The sequence below is a fragment of the Anopheles merus genome, chromosome X, assembly GCF_017562075.2.
Source record: "Anopheles merus strain MAF chromosome X, AmerM5.1, whole genome shotgun sequence".
Lineage (NCBI taxonomy): Eukaryota > Metazoa > Arthropoda > Insecta > Diptera > Culicidae > Anopheles > Anopheles merus.
This window is the reverse complement of record NC_054081.1, coordinates 1,404,267-1,423,050: the sequence shown is the minus strand read 5'-3', so window position 1 is coordinate 1,423,050 and position 18,784 is coordinate 1,404,267. Positions and strand designations below refer to the sequence as shown.

Here is an 18,784-nt window from a genome sequence, read left to right as displayed (position 1 = left end):
GCTTGTGCCCTCACTCAGGAGACGACCAAAAGGCTTGGAAGTGGTACTTAGAGGCAGGATTAGAGTGTCTGTTTGCAAGCTCGGATGGAACCGTCAATGTGAGTCAGGTGAGATGAGCCTACGGTGACGCCGGGAGCCAAGATCAAGTGGTATCAAGGACAGCCCCACCGGCATAAGCTCACCTTGACAGTAGAGCGTTCTGGAGACATCATTTAGGGTGGTGCTAGTTGGATTTTAACGCCTTGGAATTACTACCGTTGCAAAGGCACTTGAGCGCGCTATGGAATGTGTCGAGTGGGAAAAAATCGGAGAGGACTCCGGACTCCAGACTTTGTGTTTGTTTTGGTACAAAGTCTTGCACGTGCGTTACTGAACAGTAGCTTCCAGCGTAAAATGTCAATCTCAAGTACTTTCCAATAGATCCTACCAACCTTATATTATCGCTAGTAGTATCTCGTCACACCTAAGAACAAGCTCTGTGAATTTAAATGCCAAATTGTCTACCCGTAGATACAACCCAAACCCGTAATGTAACCTCCTTTTAGCTAAGCTATCGTTCCTCTTTCTCTCTTTCATTTATTTCGGTGTGACGTCCAAAAAAACACAGAGTAGAGCGCTCGAAGGTGCGTGTATCGTTCTTCCAGAGCAGCAAACCGCAATCAATCAGTCCGCCGGAGTCGCTGCACCTGTACGGTGGGCAAAGTTTGATTCATTTCGGTAACGGCGGCGGCAGCGGCGGTGACGGCGGCTATGATAACAACAACTCGCCGCTAGACACCTACATCACCTCGGCCGCGCTCAACCAGCAGTACGACGCGCTGTCCAGCCATCAGCAGCAGCAGCAGCACGCACACTTTCATCCGGACCACCGGGATCCCGACATGGCGGCTGTCTACGGAGGTGCCAACGTGCCGCCAACGGCCTTTAACCGACAAATGAGGTAAGTAGAGGAAGAGTCGTGACGTGTTTTGTTTTAGTGTTTTACTGTTGTTGTTGTTTGCGTGTCAGTAAACCCGATTCTACCCGATCGCCTTCCCACATTTGTTTTCAATCAATATTCCCCCTTACTCCTTTGTATCCCACAACGTAGTGCAATGGTGGTCCCTCCGTAGGCTTTCAGAATGGGGAATGAACATACGAGAGGTCGCTCACGTCATCTTATCTACTGTATCATCATGGTTGATGTACGATGCAATTTTGTCCCGCTCTGCCCATCTTCAAGAGCTCCGAACAATGATACCTTGAGTGCAATTTGGTGGAGGTTTGGTGAAGAAGCAGAGGCTTTGAAGGAGTGACCTATGTGTACTCAGCAACGCCAGCCTACACGTATCCCCTTTCACCCGTTCGCGCTAGTTACTATGTAAACTTCATTGGATATTCATTCCTGTCTCGCAAAGCAAAAAAAAAAAATCATCATTCATAAAAAGCAAACGGAGCACGGAGGTTAACCACCTCGGTTGGTACGATGTTTTTTTTTATTTATTCAATTCTTCCCCTTCCCTCCATTCTCACTCCTCCAACACCCAATCATGGGCGTGCTACCAGCTTTATCGGTATGGATTTGTCCGGACGTAGCACCAGATCCGTTTTGAGACGAATCTCGTGCATCGTATCACCGGGCAATATCCTATAAAAGGAAACCATACGTACGATAGCGACCTTCATCTCCAGCAGCGCATAGCGCTGTCCGATACAGTTCCGCGAGCCGATACTGAACGGGATGTAGTCGTACGGGCCGCGCCGTTGCGTATTTCCGTCCGCGAAGCGCTCCGGATCGAATCGTTCCGGGTCGGGATACACAACGGGATTGCGGTGGATGACGTAGATGGGGATGGTAAAGTCAGTGCCGGCTGGAATAGTTACACCGTTCATCTCGATGTCCTCTGCTAGCCGACGTCCGATGAACGAAACGGGTGGTAGAAGTCGCAGCGACTCCTTCACTAACATGTCCAGGTACGGGAAGTTCTGGAGCGTGTTGTAGGTGAGCGGCACATGGCGGTATTCGACGCCGAGCACATCTTGGATCTCCCGATAAAGCTTCTCCTGTATTTCAGGATGCTTAGCAAGTTGATAAAAGGTAAACGCAATGCCCGAAGTGGTCGTGTCATGGCCCTCGAACATAAAGGTATCCACCTCCTCCCGTATATCAAGATCACTGAGTGAATTGCCATCCACCCTAACGTTCAGCAGCAGATCCAAGAACGTTTCCCTACGCTTTGTGTAAAGATGTTCCTCATCCAGACACTCCTGCTCGTTAGACACTTGCGAGCTCCTTTCCAACAGCTGTTCCCGACGTTTGTGGATCACGGTGTCCGTGAACGCATGCAGCCGTCGGATCAGCTTCCTCTGCTCCCACGCGTTCGGCATCGTGTACCAGTAGGTGCGCGGAAAGGACGATAGCACATGGAAAATGCGCAGCAGTATCAGCTCGCTCATCCGCTTCACGTCCCGCACGTACTGGTTTTCCGGGTGCCGTTGCGCATTAATCTCCACACCCATTGACGTGGTGCAGATACTGTCCAGCGCGTACAGCGAGATCGGCTCGTAGATGTCAAACTCACGACCCGTGTCAGCATACTGGCTTAACTTCTCAATCAATATCTCCGCCTCCTGGTTGAACACGGTCACAAAGCTTTCCAGTATCTTGAAGTGAAAGGTGGGGGTGATGATTTTACGCCGATGGAACCACTTCTCGCCCTTGGAGATGAGCAGGCCCTGTCCCAGCCATAGCTCGATAAACTCGTACACGGAGGATTTTTCCGTCCTCTTTGCCATCACTACCTTCTCCACGTTAGCGGCACTGCTGACGGTAATCATGTGGTCGTTTAGGAGGCCCCAGTTGAACAGATCCTTACCGTGGCGCTTGTGCAGCGCTACCATCGTCTCGAAGATGCCCGGTATGTCGTTAGCCGGATACTCCATCACGTTCCCCAGCAGCCAGTGCGGCTTGGCACCATCGAAATGGGCCGCAATGCGGTGCAGCCGGCGTCGCTTACGATAGACCTGCGCCAGCCCGTATACAATCAGAATGACCAGCAGAAACAATACGAACGACATGTTGATACCGTTGATGCTCTGTTTTAACAGACAGGGCTTGATTGCTCGACCGTTCCGCAGTAGTTCTGTTTTACGTGTGAAAAGCATGCTGCACACGATTGGAGCTTCTGTTGTAAAATTGGAAAGATGAGCACCAGTGCTAAAGTGTTTCGTGGTCAGATTAATCGTGGGTATATTTTAAAAAATAAACACTGTCGAGCCTTATCTTTGTTCTGGCTTCAGTGTATTTGATACGATTTTACTTCTGTTTCGGCACAGAACGTACACCAGTACCCGCCGGCACTCCACCGACCATATCTTTGAGTACCTGTAGCTGATTAGACGAGTGTCCAGCATTCTTTTGAGCTGTGGTGAACTACCCCTTGGATTCGCACACTGTGACTAATGCGCGCTGTAGTCTAATGTTGAGTGTTTGTAGTACACGCTCCGATAATGTAACTGATAACAGCGGAGTAACATCGAATCGGTAAAATCAGAAACCTAATCACGCATGCTTGAGCATTATTTTATTGGATCGAATTTTCTGCGCACAAGTTTGATAGGAATACCCTTATCCGGGCGCAACACTAGATCTGTCTTGAAGCGCACCTGGGGCATCTGTTCACCGGGCAAGACGCGGAAATGTGCCAACATCTTTATGACGGTGACTTTCATCTCCAGCAGCGCATAGCGCTGTCCGATGCAGTTCCGTGACCCAGCACTGAACGGGATGTAGTCGTACGGTCCGGGAGGGTGCTGATTGGCGTCTGAAAAACGCTCCGGATCAAAGCGTTCCGGGTCCGGGAAAACAGCAGGATTACGATGGATGACGTAGATGGGGATGGTAAAGTCAGTGCCGGCTGGAATAGTTACGCCATTCATCTGGATATCTTCCACTAGCCGACGTCCGATGAACGAAACGGGTGGTAGAAGTCGCAGCGACTCCTTCACTACCATGTCCAGGTACCGGAAGTTCTGGAGTGTATTGTAGGTCAACGGTACCTGGCGATAATCTACTCCGAGCACATCTTGGAGCTCCTGGTGTAGCTTCTCCTGTATTTCAGGATGCTTTGCAAGTTGATAGAAGGTAAAGGCAATGCCCGAAGTGGTCGTGTCATGACCCTCGAACATGAAGGTATCCACCTCCTCCCGAATATCCGCATCAGACAGTGGCTTTCCACCGACTGTGACGTTCAGCAGCAGGTCCAAAAAGCTGTAACGTTGCTTTGCACCGTACAGATCATCCGCGTGTGTTTCTTGATTTCCGACTTCTCCTTGCTCCACCGCAGCCAGCAGCTGTCGCCGACGGCTTTGAATCACCGAGTCCGTGAATGCGTGAAGCCGTCGGATCAGCTTCCGCTGTTCCCAAGCGTTCGGCATCGTGTACCAGAAGGTGCGTGGAAACGCTGACAGCACGTGAAAGATGCGCAGCAGCACCAGCTCGCTCATCCGCTTCACGTCCCGCACGTACTGGTTTTCGGGATTATGCTGTGCGTTAATCTCCACACCCATGGACGTCTCGCATATGCTGTCCAGCGCGTACAGCGAGATCGGCTCGTAGATGTCAAACTCACGGCCCGCGTCCGCATTCTGTCCAAGCTTCTCTATCAGCAGCTCCGCCTCGCGGTTAAACACGGTCACGAAGCTTTCCAGTATCTTGAAGTGAAAGGTGGGTGTGATGATTTTTCGCCGGTGGAACCACTTCTCGCCGCTGGAGATGAGCAGACCCTGTCCCAGCCACGGCTCGATGAACTCGTAAATCTGTGATTTTTCCGTCTTCTTCGCCATCACCACCTTCTCCACGTTAGCGGCACTGGTTACGACGACCATGTGGTCGTTTAGGAGGCCCCAGTTGAACAGATCCTGTCCGTAGCGTTCGTGCAGCTTGACCATCGTCTCGAAGATGCCCGGTATGTCGTTGACCGGGAACAGTGGCAAATATCCGAGCAGCCAGTGCGGCTTCGGACCCTGGAAGTGGGATGCAATGTGCTGCAGCCGCTTGCGATCGCGATACTCGCGCAGTACCGCTAGCACCAGTAGCGTCACGAGAAACACCACGACAAGCATGCTGAAACACTGCCACCTGCCACTAGGTTCAAAGGTTTACGTTTCGGGTGTAAGACACAGACTAATCAGATGCTGAACGTTACAGTAATGGCCGGACCGTTCAGCTGGTCGGTTATATATTTAGTGTCACAGGTCTCGCGACTGATAACGTAACTTTTGGACGCTTTGGGCTTTATCGTAATCTTCATGCCACCGGTGCCTTATCATCTTATCTAGAATAAGTCCACCTTAAGGCTACCAGTATCGGAAGAAATCGTGGTTTACAGTTTGATGCTTCAAGATGACTGTACGTACGATAAAGCTGCCCAAAGCGAACGCACACGAGCACGATGCCCTACATACAAATGGGCCAATCAGCATGAGCCAACTGAATTTCATGTTTGTTTTGTGATTTTTTCGGATTTTTTGGAAATTTATTTGTATACTTTGGACTGATTGCCTTCATATGCCCAGATGATCTTAAACCTAATCCTTTATGCACGGTATTTCCTCCTTGGTGTGGGCCTTAGCTCAGAGGTCCTCAGAAATATCCGATCTCAGAAACTTCCTAAGCTCCTCCAAACATCTTCAAAGAAAGGAAACGCACAAAAGGACATTTTTGTCTGCCTAATTTAACTTTACTGCGACTTGCATCATTCATACGAGATGTTGTGAACTACCCTGCCTCACTTTCCAGATGGCGCTTATCGCGGCCCACTGCTCTTATACCGCGCCATACATATTTCATGTCTTGGTTTTCCGCCCAGTCATTGCCGATTTTTTTTAAGGGTGCGCTCATATTCCGCTTTGGATTATGACACCCACCGACTAAAATACTCATGGTGTGTGTTTGCCCTCCATTTTGGCGGCACGGTGGTGGTGGTAGCGCGTTTTGTTTGCTTTTACTTTCATTTATTTTCGTACTGTCGGTACGGTCTCGAAGTATACATTAAGCGCGATGAGTCATCAGGTGTGCGGACCACCCTCCCCCCACCCCCACCCAACCCCCACCCCACCGTTCCTGTGGCTGGCTACTAAAATATGTACTGCTTTCTCGGCTTGTATTGTTCTACATTCCTGCACAGCACAACCAATACTAGACAGTGGTTCGATAATGATGTTATCTCAAAGAAAACATCTTTCCCTGTCCTTCTCTCTCTCTCTCTCTCTTTCTCTCTCTCTCTCTCTCTCTCTCTCTCTCTCTCTCTCTCTCTCTCTCTCTCTCTCGATGTATCACCCTCTCAGCTAGCCTTTATTCTGTGCTAGAATTAGAATTGAAATGTAGGCAATGAAGTCTATTTGCTTTCTGTGCGGTTTCGTGTAATTGATATCCACTTCCGCTCCGTGAAGTCATTACCCTGGCCGCACCAATACGTCCCTCCGCTCATTACCTCCTGTGTCCTATGTTCTCGAGTTTTCCTGTCCGACCAGTCAAGAAAAAGTAGGCCATTTGTACACGCGATTCCAATCCTTGGACGTTTTGAAGAAGAATATGAAAACACTTACAAACACACGCACACTAATCCTGCTGGGTGGGTAGATGACAGTTATCAGTACTGGGGGTGTTGCCGGAGGCCATTGTGCAGCGGGGGTGCAGCGTAAACATTCGTATAAGGGGACGTTTTTTTCGTTCCGAGTAGGTGGAAGGGGCCAAGCCAGACACTCCTGACATGTCTTTTGACTGTTTGCGTAAGAGAGTAAAAGTGATGATAAACGTGAGCTCCCAAAGTGAGTGACACTTTTGGTTTGTACAAACATTCTGAAACACAGCGAAATATGACGTTTTACCACCTTCGAACGAAATGTCACTTTGACAGGTGTCAATTGTTTTTTTTTAAGTTGGGTTAATTTTGTTTATATACAAACAAATTACTCAAGGTCTTAGGGTATGTTTGAGAAGAATAAGAAAAAGAAGAAGAAGATGGAACACAAAAATGGATATTTGAAACAAAAACAAATCTAAAAACACAAGCAGCTACTCGCAGGACACGTCCGTCTCAGTGAGTGACGGTGAGTGGTCGCACCGAGCGAGATGTGTGGTAAAAATTTTCGTGCGCGCGCACTCCCCAGGGTGGTGGGTGGAAAACGCACCCATGAAGCGAACGCGTTACTACACACCCCATGTGTGTGTGTGTATGTGTGTGTGTAGTGCATAGGCCCGCTCAGGAGATATGGCCCAGGAACTCATCACGCACACACGCGCTCATTCAGTGGTGTATAGGGATTTTTCCCGAATTTCCCGCACACAAAGAGAAGCGCCGTGATGAGAAAATTCAAGAGTGTGTAGCTTCTCTCTCTCTCTCTCTCTCTCTCTCTCTCTCTCTCTCTCTCTCTCTCTCTCTCTCTCTCTCTGTCTCGCACATCACCAACACACACACACGCTCTCGCCTGCAAAGGGGAAGCACGGATCGCGCCAGTTTTCGCACTGTACAGTCGCGTACCGTATGCAGACGCACGTACAACAGTGTAAAGTAGGGTAGTGGCATCCCGTACGGAACACACCAAGGTTCGATTGCAGTGGCCCTGTCCTGGCGCTAACCGCTGAAGGGATTGTTGACTGTCGCTGGCGCGCTGGGGTGGCTTGAAAGGCCACTGTTTGTCGCGGCAAGAGGTCAATAAACACAGCCAGTGGTGTTCGGGGGTTTCAAATGTGAGGTTAAGCCGAGACTGTGACCAAACGCTGTGGTGGAACGTGTTGGTTGGAGGGAAAGAAGACGGCAGGAGTAGGCGCCGAGAAGTAATGGAATAGTGCTGAGCGTGTCATCAGGCTGCCAAAAGTGTCACACAAAAAAAAAAGAAAAAGAAAGTGCGCTACAAACCGAGAACGGGAGTTACTTCGCTCGTGTTTGCGTGCATGCGAAATGCACCAGCAAACCAGAAACCATACAAAATAGCAGCAGTACAGGAAAAACACCCACACCAGTACAAGGGCGCTACAATTTGTTGACAGTTTTGCTCTTTTTAACGGCGACCTGTTTCCCCCCCCCCTGGTTGTTGCCTCTTCTTCCTCCCAATTGCCCATTGTCGGTGGAAACTCTGACTGCTGACCCACTACTAAGGGGCGGGGTTGAGCGGGGCGGTACGAGAGATGGGGGGGGGGGAGAAAAGCGAAGAAAATAGCGCGCCAGTTCAGTTTCGAGGAGGGGTTGAGCGGCAGGAGGGGCTGCTGCCTTTTGGCTCGCATTTTTGTCACCACTGACAGGTGATGTCAGGTTTGCCCGGCATGTGTATTTGCGCACGCGCACACAACCACTCATTTCTTGCTCGGAGGTTGGTTGCTTCTTCCTTTTTTTTTACATCTTTAGTTGTTGTTGGTTGGACAGCGCAGAAGGTGCCTTCTCGAACGGCAAAGCCGTATTCGTGAGTTACTAACGCTTCCCTTCCAGTGTGCACAGTAGCTTCAATGTTGCCGTTTACATCTACGGGCCGAATGCTGCAGCTCGATCTGTTTAAGTCAAATCTAAAACAAACAAACCACTAAAAAAGCAATCGTTGCTATTTTCTTCGATACAGTCGATTACTGCTGGAGCGAATTTGCTACCACCAGTGAGAGTGTTCGATTTGACAGTTGTGGCAGTTTTTTTGTTGTTGTTGCAGGACGCTCACGAGTTCGCTGTAGCGTCAGGTTGTGATGTTGCTCACGTGGGTGTGTATAGTGTTTGCTTACTATTTCAATCACAACAACAACAACACCAAAAGTTAAATCTAATTGAAGAGAGCAACATTTTGTGTCTGTGTTTAGGTGTGTGTGTGTGTGTGTGTGTGTGTGTGTGTGTGTGGTGTGTGTGTGTGTGTGTGTGTGTGTGTGGTGTGTGTGTGTGTGTGTGTGTGTGTGTGTGTGTGTGTGTGTGTGTGTGTGTGTGTGTGTGTGTGTGTGTGTGTGTGTGTGTGTCTGTCTATATTTTACGCGAGTAACGCAGTAACTCTTCAGCACGTAACGATGCACAAAATAAACCATTTTTTAAAGGTCACCGCCACACAGACACACACACACACACACAGTGACAAACGGTATTAAACACACACACACCCGAGAGAAGAATACAATCGGGGGGGAAAATAGGGCAATAAATCTAGCCTCACTTCCCCGACATCCCGCGCCAGTTTGCCGTCGCCATCAAAATCGGTTTTGCTCGGTGACCCGTCGATGGTGGCTGTTCGTTTTTTTTCTTTCTTCCTACTACTAATAATGATGAGCACAAATTAAATTGATCCTAATGCGATGTGTAACGGACGTGTGTGTGTGTGTGTGTTGGATGTGGATTTTCTGCCCTTCCGTTCCGGAGCACTTCAATCAAACAGCAGCTCGCGCGCGCGACTACGGCGCGTTTTCAAAATGCAAATAATGGCTCAACTCAACCTCCAACCCTTTTGGACACACAATCAACCGGCCGATCAGTTTAGCGGAAGAGTGAAGCGCGTACACACCGACCCACCCAAACACCCACCCACCCACCCACCCACCCACCCAACAGTGGACGCAAATCAGCAAGCAATGAGGTTGCCATTCTTCGGACAGTGTTTCGGTCCATTTTGGAGCTAAATCGCATCGATTCGGGTGGCCCACACGTCACACACCTTGTGTGAGTGTGTGTAGAGGGTGGTGGGGGTGGTCCTAGGGACACAAGTTGGACAATGAACGTCAAATTTCCGGCTCGATTCGAATCTAATCAAGAGAGCACCAGCAATCAGACGCGTGAGCCCTTTTTTGCATTAGAATGCAAGAAGTAATTCTTTTGTAAGTGCGCGCGTGTGTGTGTGTGTGTCGTTACGTTAGATTGAGTCACACGTACGGGGAAGGTGGGCAGAAAAATATCGATAAATGCTCCCGCTCAATCTTTGAGGTTTTCCGTTTTTTAATTATTGTGCGCGTCCTTCGTCACTTATCGTCACTACCACCCCAAACGCAAAGCAGAGCAACATTGGTTTCGACTCCCCCGCTTACGATCGTTGGAATTTGGTACCAACCAACCCCCCCCCCCCTCTTTCCACCCTGTCTGAATAATTCATTTCGGAAATGAGTGTGACATGGGTTTTTTGTTCTCTCGCTTTTCATTTCGCTCACGCCAAAATGGAGATCGTACAGGTTGGCGCGAATGTATCTCTGATTCTAATGTGTATGTATGTGTGTGTTTGTGGTAGTTTTTTCTTGTCACGGGGACACACGCACACATACGCTGTGTGGAAAGGAAAAATGGAAACCGTTGGCACCCTCCCGCGCGGCCCCAAAATTGTGCGTTTGCTTACAAAATTAACGTCGGAAATAGCTAAGCCCGACCAGCGGTTGGCATTGCACCGCGCCATGGTGCCGCTACTCGATCCCCACCTCCCCTGCAATCTCCCATGTGACCTACTGCGGGTGGCTAAAAATATGACACCGGCGTTTAAAAATTGTCCGTTTATTGGGGTTCTCATCTTTTCTCGCTTTCTCTGTTTTCCTGTTGCTAACGGTGGTGCGTGTGCTGCGGGAACAGTAAATAAATGCTGCAGCTTCAAAGCTTTAAGGTTAAAGCGTTTGAAGCATTTTTGGTACCTGTACAATCTTCTCCGACCCGGTGGGTGGATGACAAAAACACGCGTGTGAGCTGTTTGGACAGATGTCGCCAAAACCACGGCAAGTGGCCGAAAATAACGTTGACCTTGACATTTGACACAACTTTAGCTTTGTGTGCAAGGGAGGACTGTTTTCCATCTTTTCAAACAAAACAATTTAATCCGCAGCCTTCTGATTGTAGTGAAATAATAATTAAAAATAAATTGAATGTGTTGAACACTCCGAAAGTGATTTGATATTCCCGCGACACAATGGAGGCGCCCGGTGCCGGTTACCTTTTACCGACTGTGAGTGACATTTCGTTGAAACACTGTGCTGTGTAAGGGGCGCTAAGTGACCGAGACAGTCGCTCACACGCGGTTACAAAAGTGCACTGCAAAAACGAGCTGTTGCGGCGAACCCATTACTGACGGCTTGGCGAAAAGCTTTCGCAAAGTGTACCACCGAGGGGCTGAACACTTTTTCCACCTTTATCCACTCGGGGCGGAGACTAATCCGGTCGTGCGGCGGGAAAAAATTTCCTCGCAGAACCAACTTCAAAAACATACCACAGCAACTGTGTCAAAAGCGAGCGTGCGAGTACGTGTATGTGTGTGCGCATAGCCGGAAGGGAAACACGATGGTAAACTCGACGGCAACGACACCGTCCCAGTCGCACGGCGGCGCACTGTACTACGTGGTGGAGGTGCCGCGCGAAGAGTATCTGAAGGAGTGTGCCGCCCAGGCGACGGCGATGGCCAGCGCCGGCGGCTACCCGAACCCCACCTACCAGGCGCAGTACGCCGCCCATCACCAGCAGTTCCAGAACGTACCGAACACGACCATCCTGGCGCGCCTGAACAGGTGGGCACGCGTGTTTGTGTTTGTGCGCCACCACCCTGAACGAGGGACCCCATTGCACCCTTTCGCTTCCCTTCCCATTCCTTTCCATTCTCCGATTTACTGTTTTTTTTAAGTCCACAATGCGATGCGTTGCGTTATTCTGTTTTATTGTTTTTTGATTTGTTTAGGGTTTGATTTGTGCCCACAATCGAGCCCAAAACACACTGATGCACTAATATTGATTTCTTGTTTCTCTTCCACGCGCATTTGCAGTACCGAGTCAGGCTGGGACAATCCATTCAGACCGGGCGGCGACCTGTCGAGGGAAGCGGACGAAATAGTCAATCTGATCAAAGGTATGTTCGGGCGGGGTTTGTCCCTCCTCCCGCCTAGCTGAACAACAACAAACAACACACACACACACAGTGTCTAATCGATTTGCCCGTTGCCGTCCCTTCCCGTTTCTCCGTAGGTGGCAAACCGATCACACCAACCGGCGACCAAAGCTTAGTGAACGGCAGCACTCCTAAGGACAGCCACAGCACCGACGACCCGGACACGACGGTTGTGGACGGTGCGGTAGCAAAGCACGAGGTGCGTATGCATGCGATTGCGGGCGCCATTAGACGCGAATTCTTGCGCCTGGTGGTGGGACAGTACAGGATCAGCCAAATGTTGGAAAAATGTTATGACAAGAGTGCAGAATTGCATATCACCTAGAAATCAATCGAAAAACTTTATTTGTTTTAAGCAAATGCATCAACATAGCATGCAATAGTTTACTGGTTATTACATCAGAGCTAGTGAATGTTAGCTTTAGTGATAGTGGAAGAATATATGGTTTTTCAGCGGCTCTCTACGACCCAGTTTTTTGGGACAGGCACAAGCAGGAAATTGCTATTTCATTCCGCTTTCCGTCCTATAGGAGTTTCTTGAAGGTTAGACAGGATTTGTATGATCGTACAGGACAAGCTGCTGATTAGTTATGAGATAATACAGGATTTTCTGAGTCAATTCCCAAAGTCTACAACATTAGTCATAGCTTTCCAAATATTTTTCAACAGCTGTCAAATGTTGTACTTTCATCAAAATAATGTTTCAGCTCTTCCACCTGATTTTCACCATGTCTCAAGCTGGATTGGGTTTGACAGTTCTTAGTGGTGTGTTGAAAATCATGTGTAAGAACTGAAAATTATTTATTTTGATGCAAATACACCATTTGACAGTTGTTGGACAACATCTTCGAGGTGATGAATAATGATGTGGACATTCGTAAGTGAGTTGGAAAACCCTGTAAGTAAGGTACCAATTATCTGAGCCAAACGGAGATGAGCCAAATGTTCTTCCAAGCACAAGCACAACAGTTTTTGGTATGCTTTTGTAGTTTTTTTGCTCCGTAGCACTGCTCTGCCGTATAATGCGATAATGTTGGACAACATCTCTCGTATTTTTTGATCGTGATGCGTGTCAGGCAACTCAAACGTTTGCATTACATGACACTATTCCGTCAGATTAGAGTAAGGAGATTTGTTTTGTTTTGCAATTCTACTAGTAGTACTTAAACCACACTAATTGCAAGTAATTCAGAAATGAGTCATCATCATGTATAGTAGTAAGAAATAGGCAAAAAAAAACAAAAAGTACAGGGTTTAGAAGTGTTAATTATTGAAAAAATGTCCTAAATAGGCTTCAATGTCTTGTTCGGTTCGGGGCAGAGCGCTGCCTAAGCTGTTACTGCAACTTCTTCAGTTATTCCAATTGCCATTAGAGCCTAAATGTTATTTTACTGCTAGGGATAACTTGTTCTTATACTTACTATTGCAAGCTATTTGACGATCGATATAAAAGGTCAAAGCGTGTCAGAAAGTGTTTAGCATTTGGGCTTCCTAGCACTTCCAGCCGACTTCCTGGGTGTGCTCTCCCCTTTGCAAATGCAAACAATAATAATTCCAACGGTTTTCCGCTCTCCTCCATTTGCTTCGCAGGCCTCGCAGCTGCAGGCAGCGGCTGCCCAGCAGAACGGCACCAAATCGCCCCACAAATCGCCCGGCACGGCCGGCGGAGGTGCCGCCGGTTCGCCCGCGCTCGGCGCGAAAAATGGCACGACCGGGGCGGACGGCAGCACGGTCCACAGCAGCACGACACCGATCAGCAACCAGGTGATACCCGGTCCCCAGTCCGCGTCGCACGTCGTGATCGACGAGAAGAAGAAGAAAAAGTGCACCTGTTGCGTTATACAGTAAACAACCCAACCCCACCCCTCCCCTCCTAGTCCACCCACACGCAGGAGCACGGGGCTGTTCGGTGGGTGCGTTGCGCGCGCGTTTGTGTATGAGTGTGTGTGTGTGTGTGTGTGTGAGTAAGAAAAGGAAAAAGAGAGACAGAGAGAGAGAGAGAGAAAGAGAAAATAGGAAAGCAACAAACGTGGACGTGATGGTGGAAGAAATAATAACCCGACCCCGTTCTCTGCGCTATATATCGTTATACATATGCATATATATATATATATTTATACGACCGCAGACGACGAACGTACGGGCACACTCGATGGAACCCAACCCAAATACATAATATATTAGCAAAAAACAAACAAACAAACAAACAAAATCAACTCACACTCACGCACGCACGCACACGAACGCATGCACGCACCAGCATCCTTTCTCTCTCGCTCTCTCTTCCTGCAAATGGCTGCGGCAATGCGCTGCAGTGAGCGAAAGGCGCCCGCAACGCCGCCATCGGATGCCCTAAAATACTACGTCTTCTTCTGCTGTGAGGCGGGCGCGGATCGAGAAGAGGGGTTTTAATGCTAAGAAAAATCACCTTGCTGCTTGTTTGATGTTAGGAAGAGTAACACACCCACACACACACACACACATAGGACTACATAACGTGGCTACTAATTGTGCTGTAGACGTGTGAGAGCCCGAGAAGCTCCACCTTGAGGAAACCACATAACCACCTGAAGGACGATGAAGGATTGAACGAGAGGAGGTGGGGCTTGTTAGGGAGAATGAGTGTGTGTGTGTGTGTGTGTTTGTGCGGCTGGGTGTGCGCAACATCCCAACACACACACACACACCACACACCATACACACATGTGTGCATACAGTGCGGCGGCGCTAGCCAGGGCAAGGCAGACGATCAAGCGTAGTGCTAGCGTAGTAGCGCCAAGGAACAGGCAAAGCGGTCGTAGAACCCTGATGGCCATTTCCTTGGCCCATTCTAACATTCTTTGCACCAAATGTCAACCTTCACCTTGCTCTCTTTCTGTTCTCCGGATTTTCCCCCTTTTTTTTCTACTACACGGTGACGAATGTGGTAAGATTGCAACTGATCATACCAACCCCCGTACTTCCAAACTCTTCAGCGTTTTCTTTAAATGCTTCAGTCCTTTCATTTGCCTGTCCCGTTTCGCTCGCACACAAATGTTTCGCAAAGACGTCTTTTGTGTAGTTCAGAACAACAACAACAACAACAAAACAGATTAATACTATCGATAGAGAGATAGAGATAGAGATAGGGAAAGAGATGCATAGCGAGATAGAGAGAGAGAGAGAGAGAGAGAGGAGAGAGATAGAAAGAAAGAAAAGGAGAAAATTTTATCGTGTACTCTGACAGCAAAAGTATTTATTTTACTTTTAAAATAAACTTACCCAAAAAAAAAAACAACAACAACAAAAACAAAAACAGCCCTGCTATGATACGTCATTCTTTCCTTTTGCTTTCAGTAGAAAGGGCTCATAATGCACCGCACTGTGCCACTGCGTGTATGTGTGTGCGTGTGTGTGTGTGTGTGTTTGTAAGTCGATATGTGTGTAAGCTGTGGGTGTATGTGGGTGATTGTGATGTAAAGCATTCATGTTGTAATTAACTCCAACAGTGGTTGATTTACTTTAGGTTTCGTTTTAATTACTTAAAACACTTTTTTTTTTTCAAACTGACTGACCCCAAATCACCTTGCTTTGCTTGCGCCACCTCATGCGTTTGATGTACAGTGGGGGAAATCTGCAGCTAGCTTTTGTACCACCATACTGTACCCGCAAACACACACATACACACTCACATGACTATACACGGACACTCCCGAAAGAAATTTACAGGGGTGTGCTTCCTGAGTAAACCAAACGAGTAACATTTTTACTATTTAGAAATGTTTAGTATTAAAAAGTGGGGCAGGGGGAGAGAAAAGTAAGCGGACGCACGTCCACAAACATACACCGGCAAAAAAGAAAATGCATACAGCAACATCGTGAAGGCGGCGAATGGGGCTATTAAAAAGTAAAAGAAAAGGTTATTTGTAGGAGAAATGCAGCGGCGAAGCGAATGCAATAAGGGAGGAGCGAGAGGGTTTAGTTGCGCTGCATTTTGTGACTGTATGTGTAGCCGTTTGTGGATGTGCAAAAATGGGGGTGATATTGCGCGAGCAGGCGAAGGGCCGGACCATCCTGGAGCTATTTATTTAACGCAAACCGTAAGAAGAAACGCAAAAGAAGGAAAGGGAAGGCACGGATACTGTTTGGGGGTGAAATTAAAGATGGCAATAACATATAATCACAGTTGTAAGAAAGCAAGGAACCAAGCAAGTGAATGTGTTTGCGAAACAGGAAGAGTCATTAGAAGGGAATCTTATATATATTTTTGTCCCTACAACATACACACACACACATATATACACAAAAAATCGCCTTAGCTCTGCGCAGTGAGGTGACCTTGCTGGCTACTCTTCCTGTGTTATTAATATTTATTTTAATTAATTCCAAGATCCTTATTACCACAAAAAAAAACAAACAAAACAAACCTTTATCGTACTCGCAAGGACCCCCTCCCTTTACCCTGATTAGGCGTTGTTTAAACGTGATATACGCTATACTAACCGGGGGTGAGCAGAAGGCTGTCCACGTACTGGTTGCCGTGTAATAATGCAGCGCAGTGTAATCTGGATCGATGAAGGAGTTGCGCTCGCTCCAGGTAGATGTGTAACGAGAACCCTATCGGTAAAGATCGGTTGATCCGTTCTGTCTCCTTGCGCCCGCCCAAAAGGCGTCCTGTGTTTTAAGAAGGAAGGTGTTTGTGGTACCGAAAACCTCCCCCCAAAAACAAAATGGTATATTTTTCGAAACAGATATGTAATGTCATGATATTGAAACGATTCAGCCCTTCGTCAGGGCGCAAAAGCAGCAGTAAAAGGGCAGCCCAACAACACACTCGCTTACAAACAATAAGTGTCATTTTTCCACACTGTCTCTTAGTTGACTCCAGCAAATGGACTTGAATAAAGTAATGCTTTCTCTCTGGATGTGGGGATGTTATTGTTTTCCTTTTTTTTGTGTGTGCAATTCCGTCTGCATCCTGCAGCATCTCAACAACAACAACAAAACATCCTTCAAATGTGTCTGTTGATGATGTACAGCTTGAAAGAAAGACAATAGGAATAGTAGAATTGATCATTTAACTCTATGGAGGCACAACCTGTCACATATTGTAGCTATCAGTTCCCTAATCACTCAACTTTATTGAGCATCCTTTCGTTCCTATTCACTACTGTGGGTGCAAGAAAGAGAGAGAGAGAGAGAGAGAGAGGAGAGAGAGAGAGAGAGAGAGAGAGATAATCATACACACTCACACTCTCGTGCATGTATTCAACAAAGATATAAAAGAGATCATGATTTGCCAAACGAGCCAAACGTTGGAATAGGGAAGTACACTTTTGCCCTAAATATGAGAGTTTTTTTACTCCAGATTATAAACCTTACATTTATGGTCAATACTGTAGTCCACTTTCGTTGCGTGTATACTGTAGCTAGACGGTGCTAGATACCGACGCAACTGCGAACGCGATGTCACTACCACCTAGTGCTGACATAATTGGAATTGTTTGTCAACTTGCAGTACTGCCATCTTTGCACTACTGGAAGCGATTTTGATGTAATTCAACCATTTTGGTATATTTTCAAAACACACGCATACACGCGAACACTCATTTGCACTTTCAAATGATGATGCATCCCCTGGCCTGCACCCTCTCCCGAAATTCATATTTAAATTCATTTGAAGAAAATCAGGTCTCGCTGGGGCGAAATAGTGGATAACAAAAGTGACAAATAGAGTATATATCTAAAAGAAACTAGACTAGATCGTCGAGTATAGAATAATGTAACAAAGAAGAACAAAAAAATCAAAAGATGTGAAACAATCTTGTTTACAAAAGGAAGCGAAAAGAGAAAACGAAGAGATGGTGAAAAATTAATTAAAATAAAATATTTAATGTGAAGAAACAAATGCAAGTTCCAAGCAGATGAAGCTAAGTTTGGAAACTGAAACAAGGTAAAGCAGAACCCCTAACACACAGATACATATTAACAGTCACACACAAAGCATGCCGGCAAACGATTACTGTGCTATCGCATTTGAATATGTGTGCGTGTATCCTGTGCTGGAACTGATGTGCATTCACCTGTCGGCGCTGATTGAATAGTCCGATACAATGTCGTATTAAAAAAACACACATACCCATAAATAAAAGCATTAATACACACACAGAAACTATTTATTATATTGTAATGAAGTCTAAATCAAACAAACAAAACTAAGAAATTAGATCGTATAGCAGTGGAACGTGCTACCACAAGCAACGGCAAAGCGAGAGAAGCAACCAACACAAACCAATGCATTAGCTGTTAGAAAGTCTGCAAAGCTGTGTGCAAAGCTGTAGTCGATGAGTGTATGATGTATTAGTAGTGTGAGAAAGCCCCATTAAATAGATAAAGCCAACGAAGCGATTAAAATGCCGTCACCTTGCTTCACTTTTTTGTTCAATTCTACAGTTCTTCCTTCTTATTTCTTTCCTAGCGTACAGTTTCTGTGCTACAATAATAATATTATTAACAATAATAACAGTAATAATTATAATAGTGATGGCTTTACTAAAAGGTCAGTGTCACTGCAGTATTGATACGTTTCCCGATTTTGCTCGACTAAAGAAAGGATCAATAGTAGTGGTATTTCCTTTCTTTGCATACGGCAAGTTCATTCACTCGACGACGGGCTTAATGTAACGGCTGCAATGAACACATCAGGCTGCAGGAGTTTCGTTACAGTGCGTGAGAGCGTTATCGGTATATATTTTCTATTGAAGTGGATAGCGCGTGCGAGAAAAGTGAGATCAACTGAGTGCGAAAGGGATGTCAGCCGTGAGAAAAGTTAAGAATCTGCGACCGGTGCGTTAAAACTGCACACGGGCAGCATCGAAATCGACATAGATGAACAAAGAAATTAAGAGAAAACAAAAACGATGTTAACTATATGATGATTCCGCTATTATTA

The 18,784-nt window shown here is 47.0% G+C and overlaps 3 protein-coding genes across 3 annotated transcripts in view; 1 reads left to right on the top strand and 2 right to left on the bottom strand.

Annotated features, from left to right (window-relative positions):
* The window catches only part of LOC121596912 (WAG22 antigen), a 63,728-nt gene extending 46,019 nt beyond the window's left edge, over positions 1-17,709 (top strand). The window contains exons 5-8 of the mRNA XM_041922307.1: positions 608-940; positions 11,732-11,814; positions 11,931-12,052; positions 13,444-17,709. Coding sequence (XP_041778241.1) covers positions 608-940; positions 11,732-11,814; positions 11,931-12,052; positions 13,444-13,701 — 796 coding nt within the window. The 3' untranslated portion in view covers positions 13,702-17,709. The remainder of the gene's footprint in view (positions 1-607; positions 941-11,731; positions 11,815-11,930; positions 12,053-13,443) is intronic.
* On the bottom strand, positions 1,441-3,443 carry LOC121596921 (cytochrome P450 4d2-like). Its single transcript, XM_041922318.1, has one exon. The coding sequence runs from the start codon at positions 3,142-3,144 to the stop codon at positions 1,528-1,530; it is 1,617 nt and encodes a 538-aa protein (XP_041778252.1). The 5' UTR covers positions 3,145-3,443; the 3' UTR covers positions 1,441-1,527.
* LOC121596932 (cytochrome P450 4d2-like) lies at positions 3,547-5,296 on the bottom strand. Its single transcript, XM_041922328.1, has one exon. The coding sequence runs from the start codon at positions 5,101-5,103 to the stop codon at positions 3,559-3,561; it is 1,545 nt and encodes a 514-aa protein (XP_041778262.1). The 5' UTR covers positions 5,104-5,296; the 3' UTR covers positions 3,547-3,558.
* Positions 17,710-18,784: the final 1,075 nt, after the last annotated feature.

Bases quoted from the DNA above. Each gene is read 5' to 3' on its own strand.
- LOC121596921 (XM_041922318.1), bottom strand. From the start codon at position 3,144: ATGCTTTTCACACGTAAAACAGAACTACTGCGGAACGGTCGAGCAATC.
- LOC121596932 (XM_041922328.1), bottom strand. From the start codon at position 5,103: ATGCTTGTCGTGGTGTTTCTCGTGACGCTACTGGTGCTAGCGGTACTG.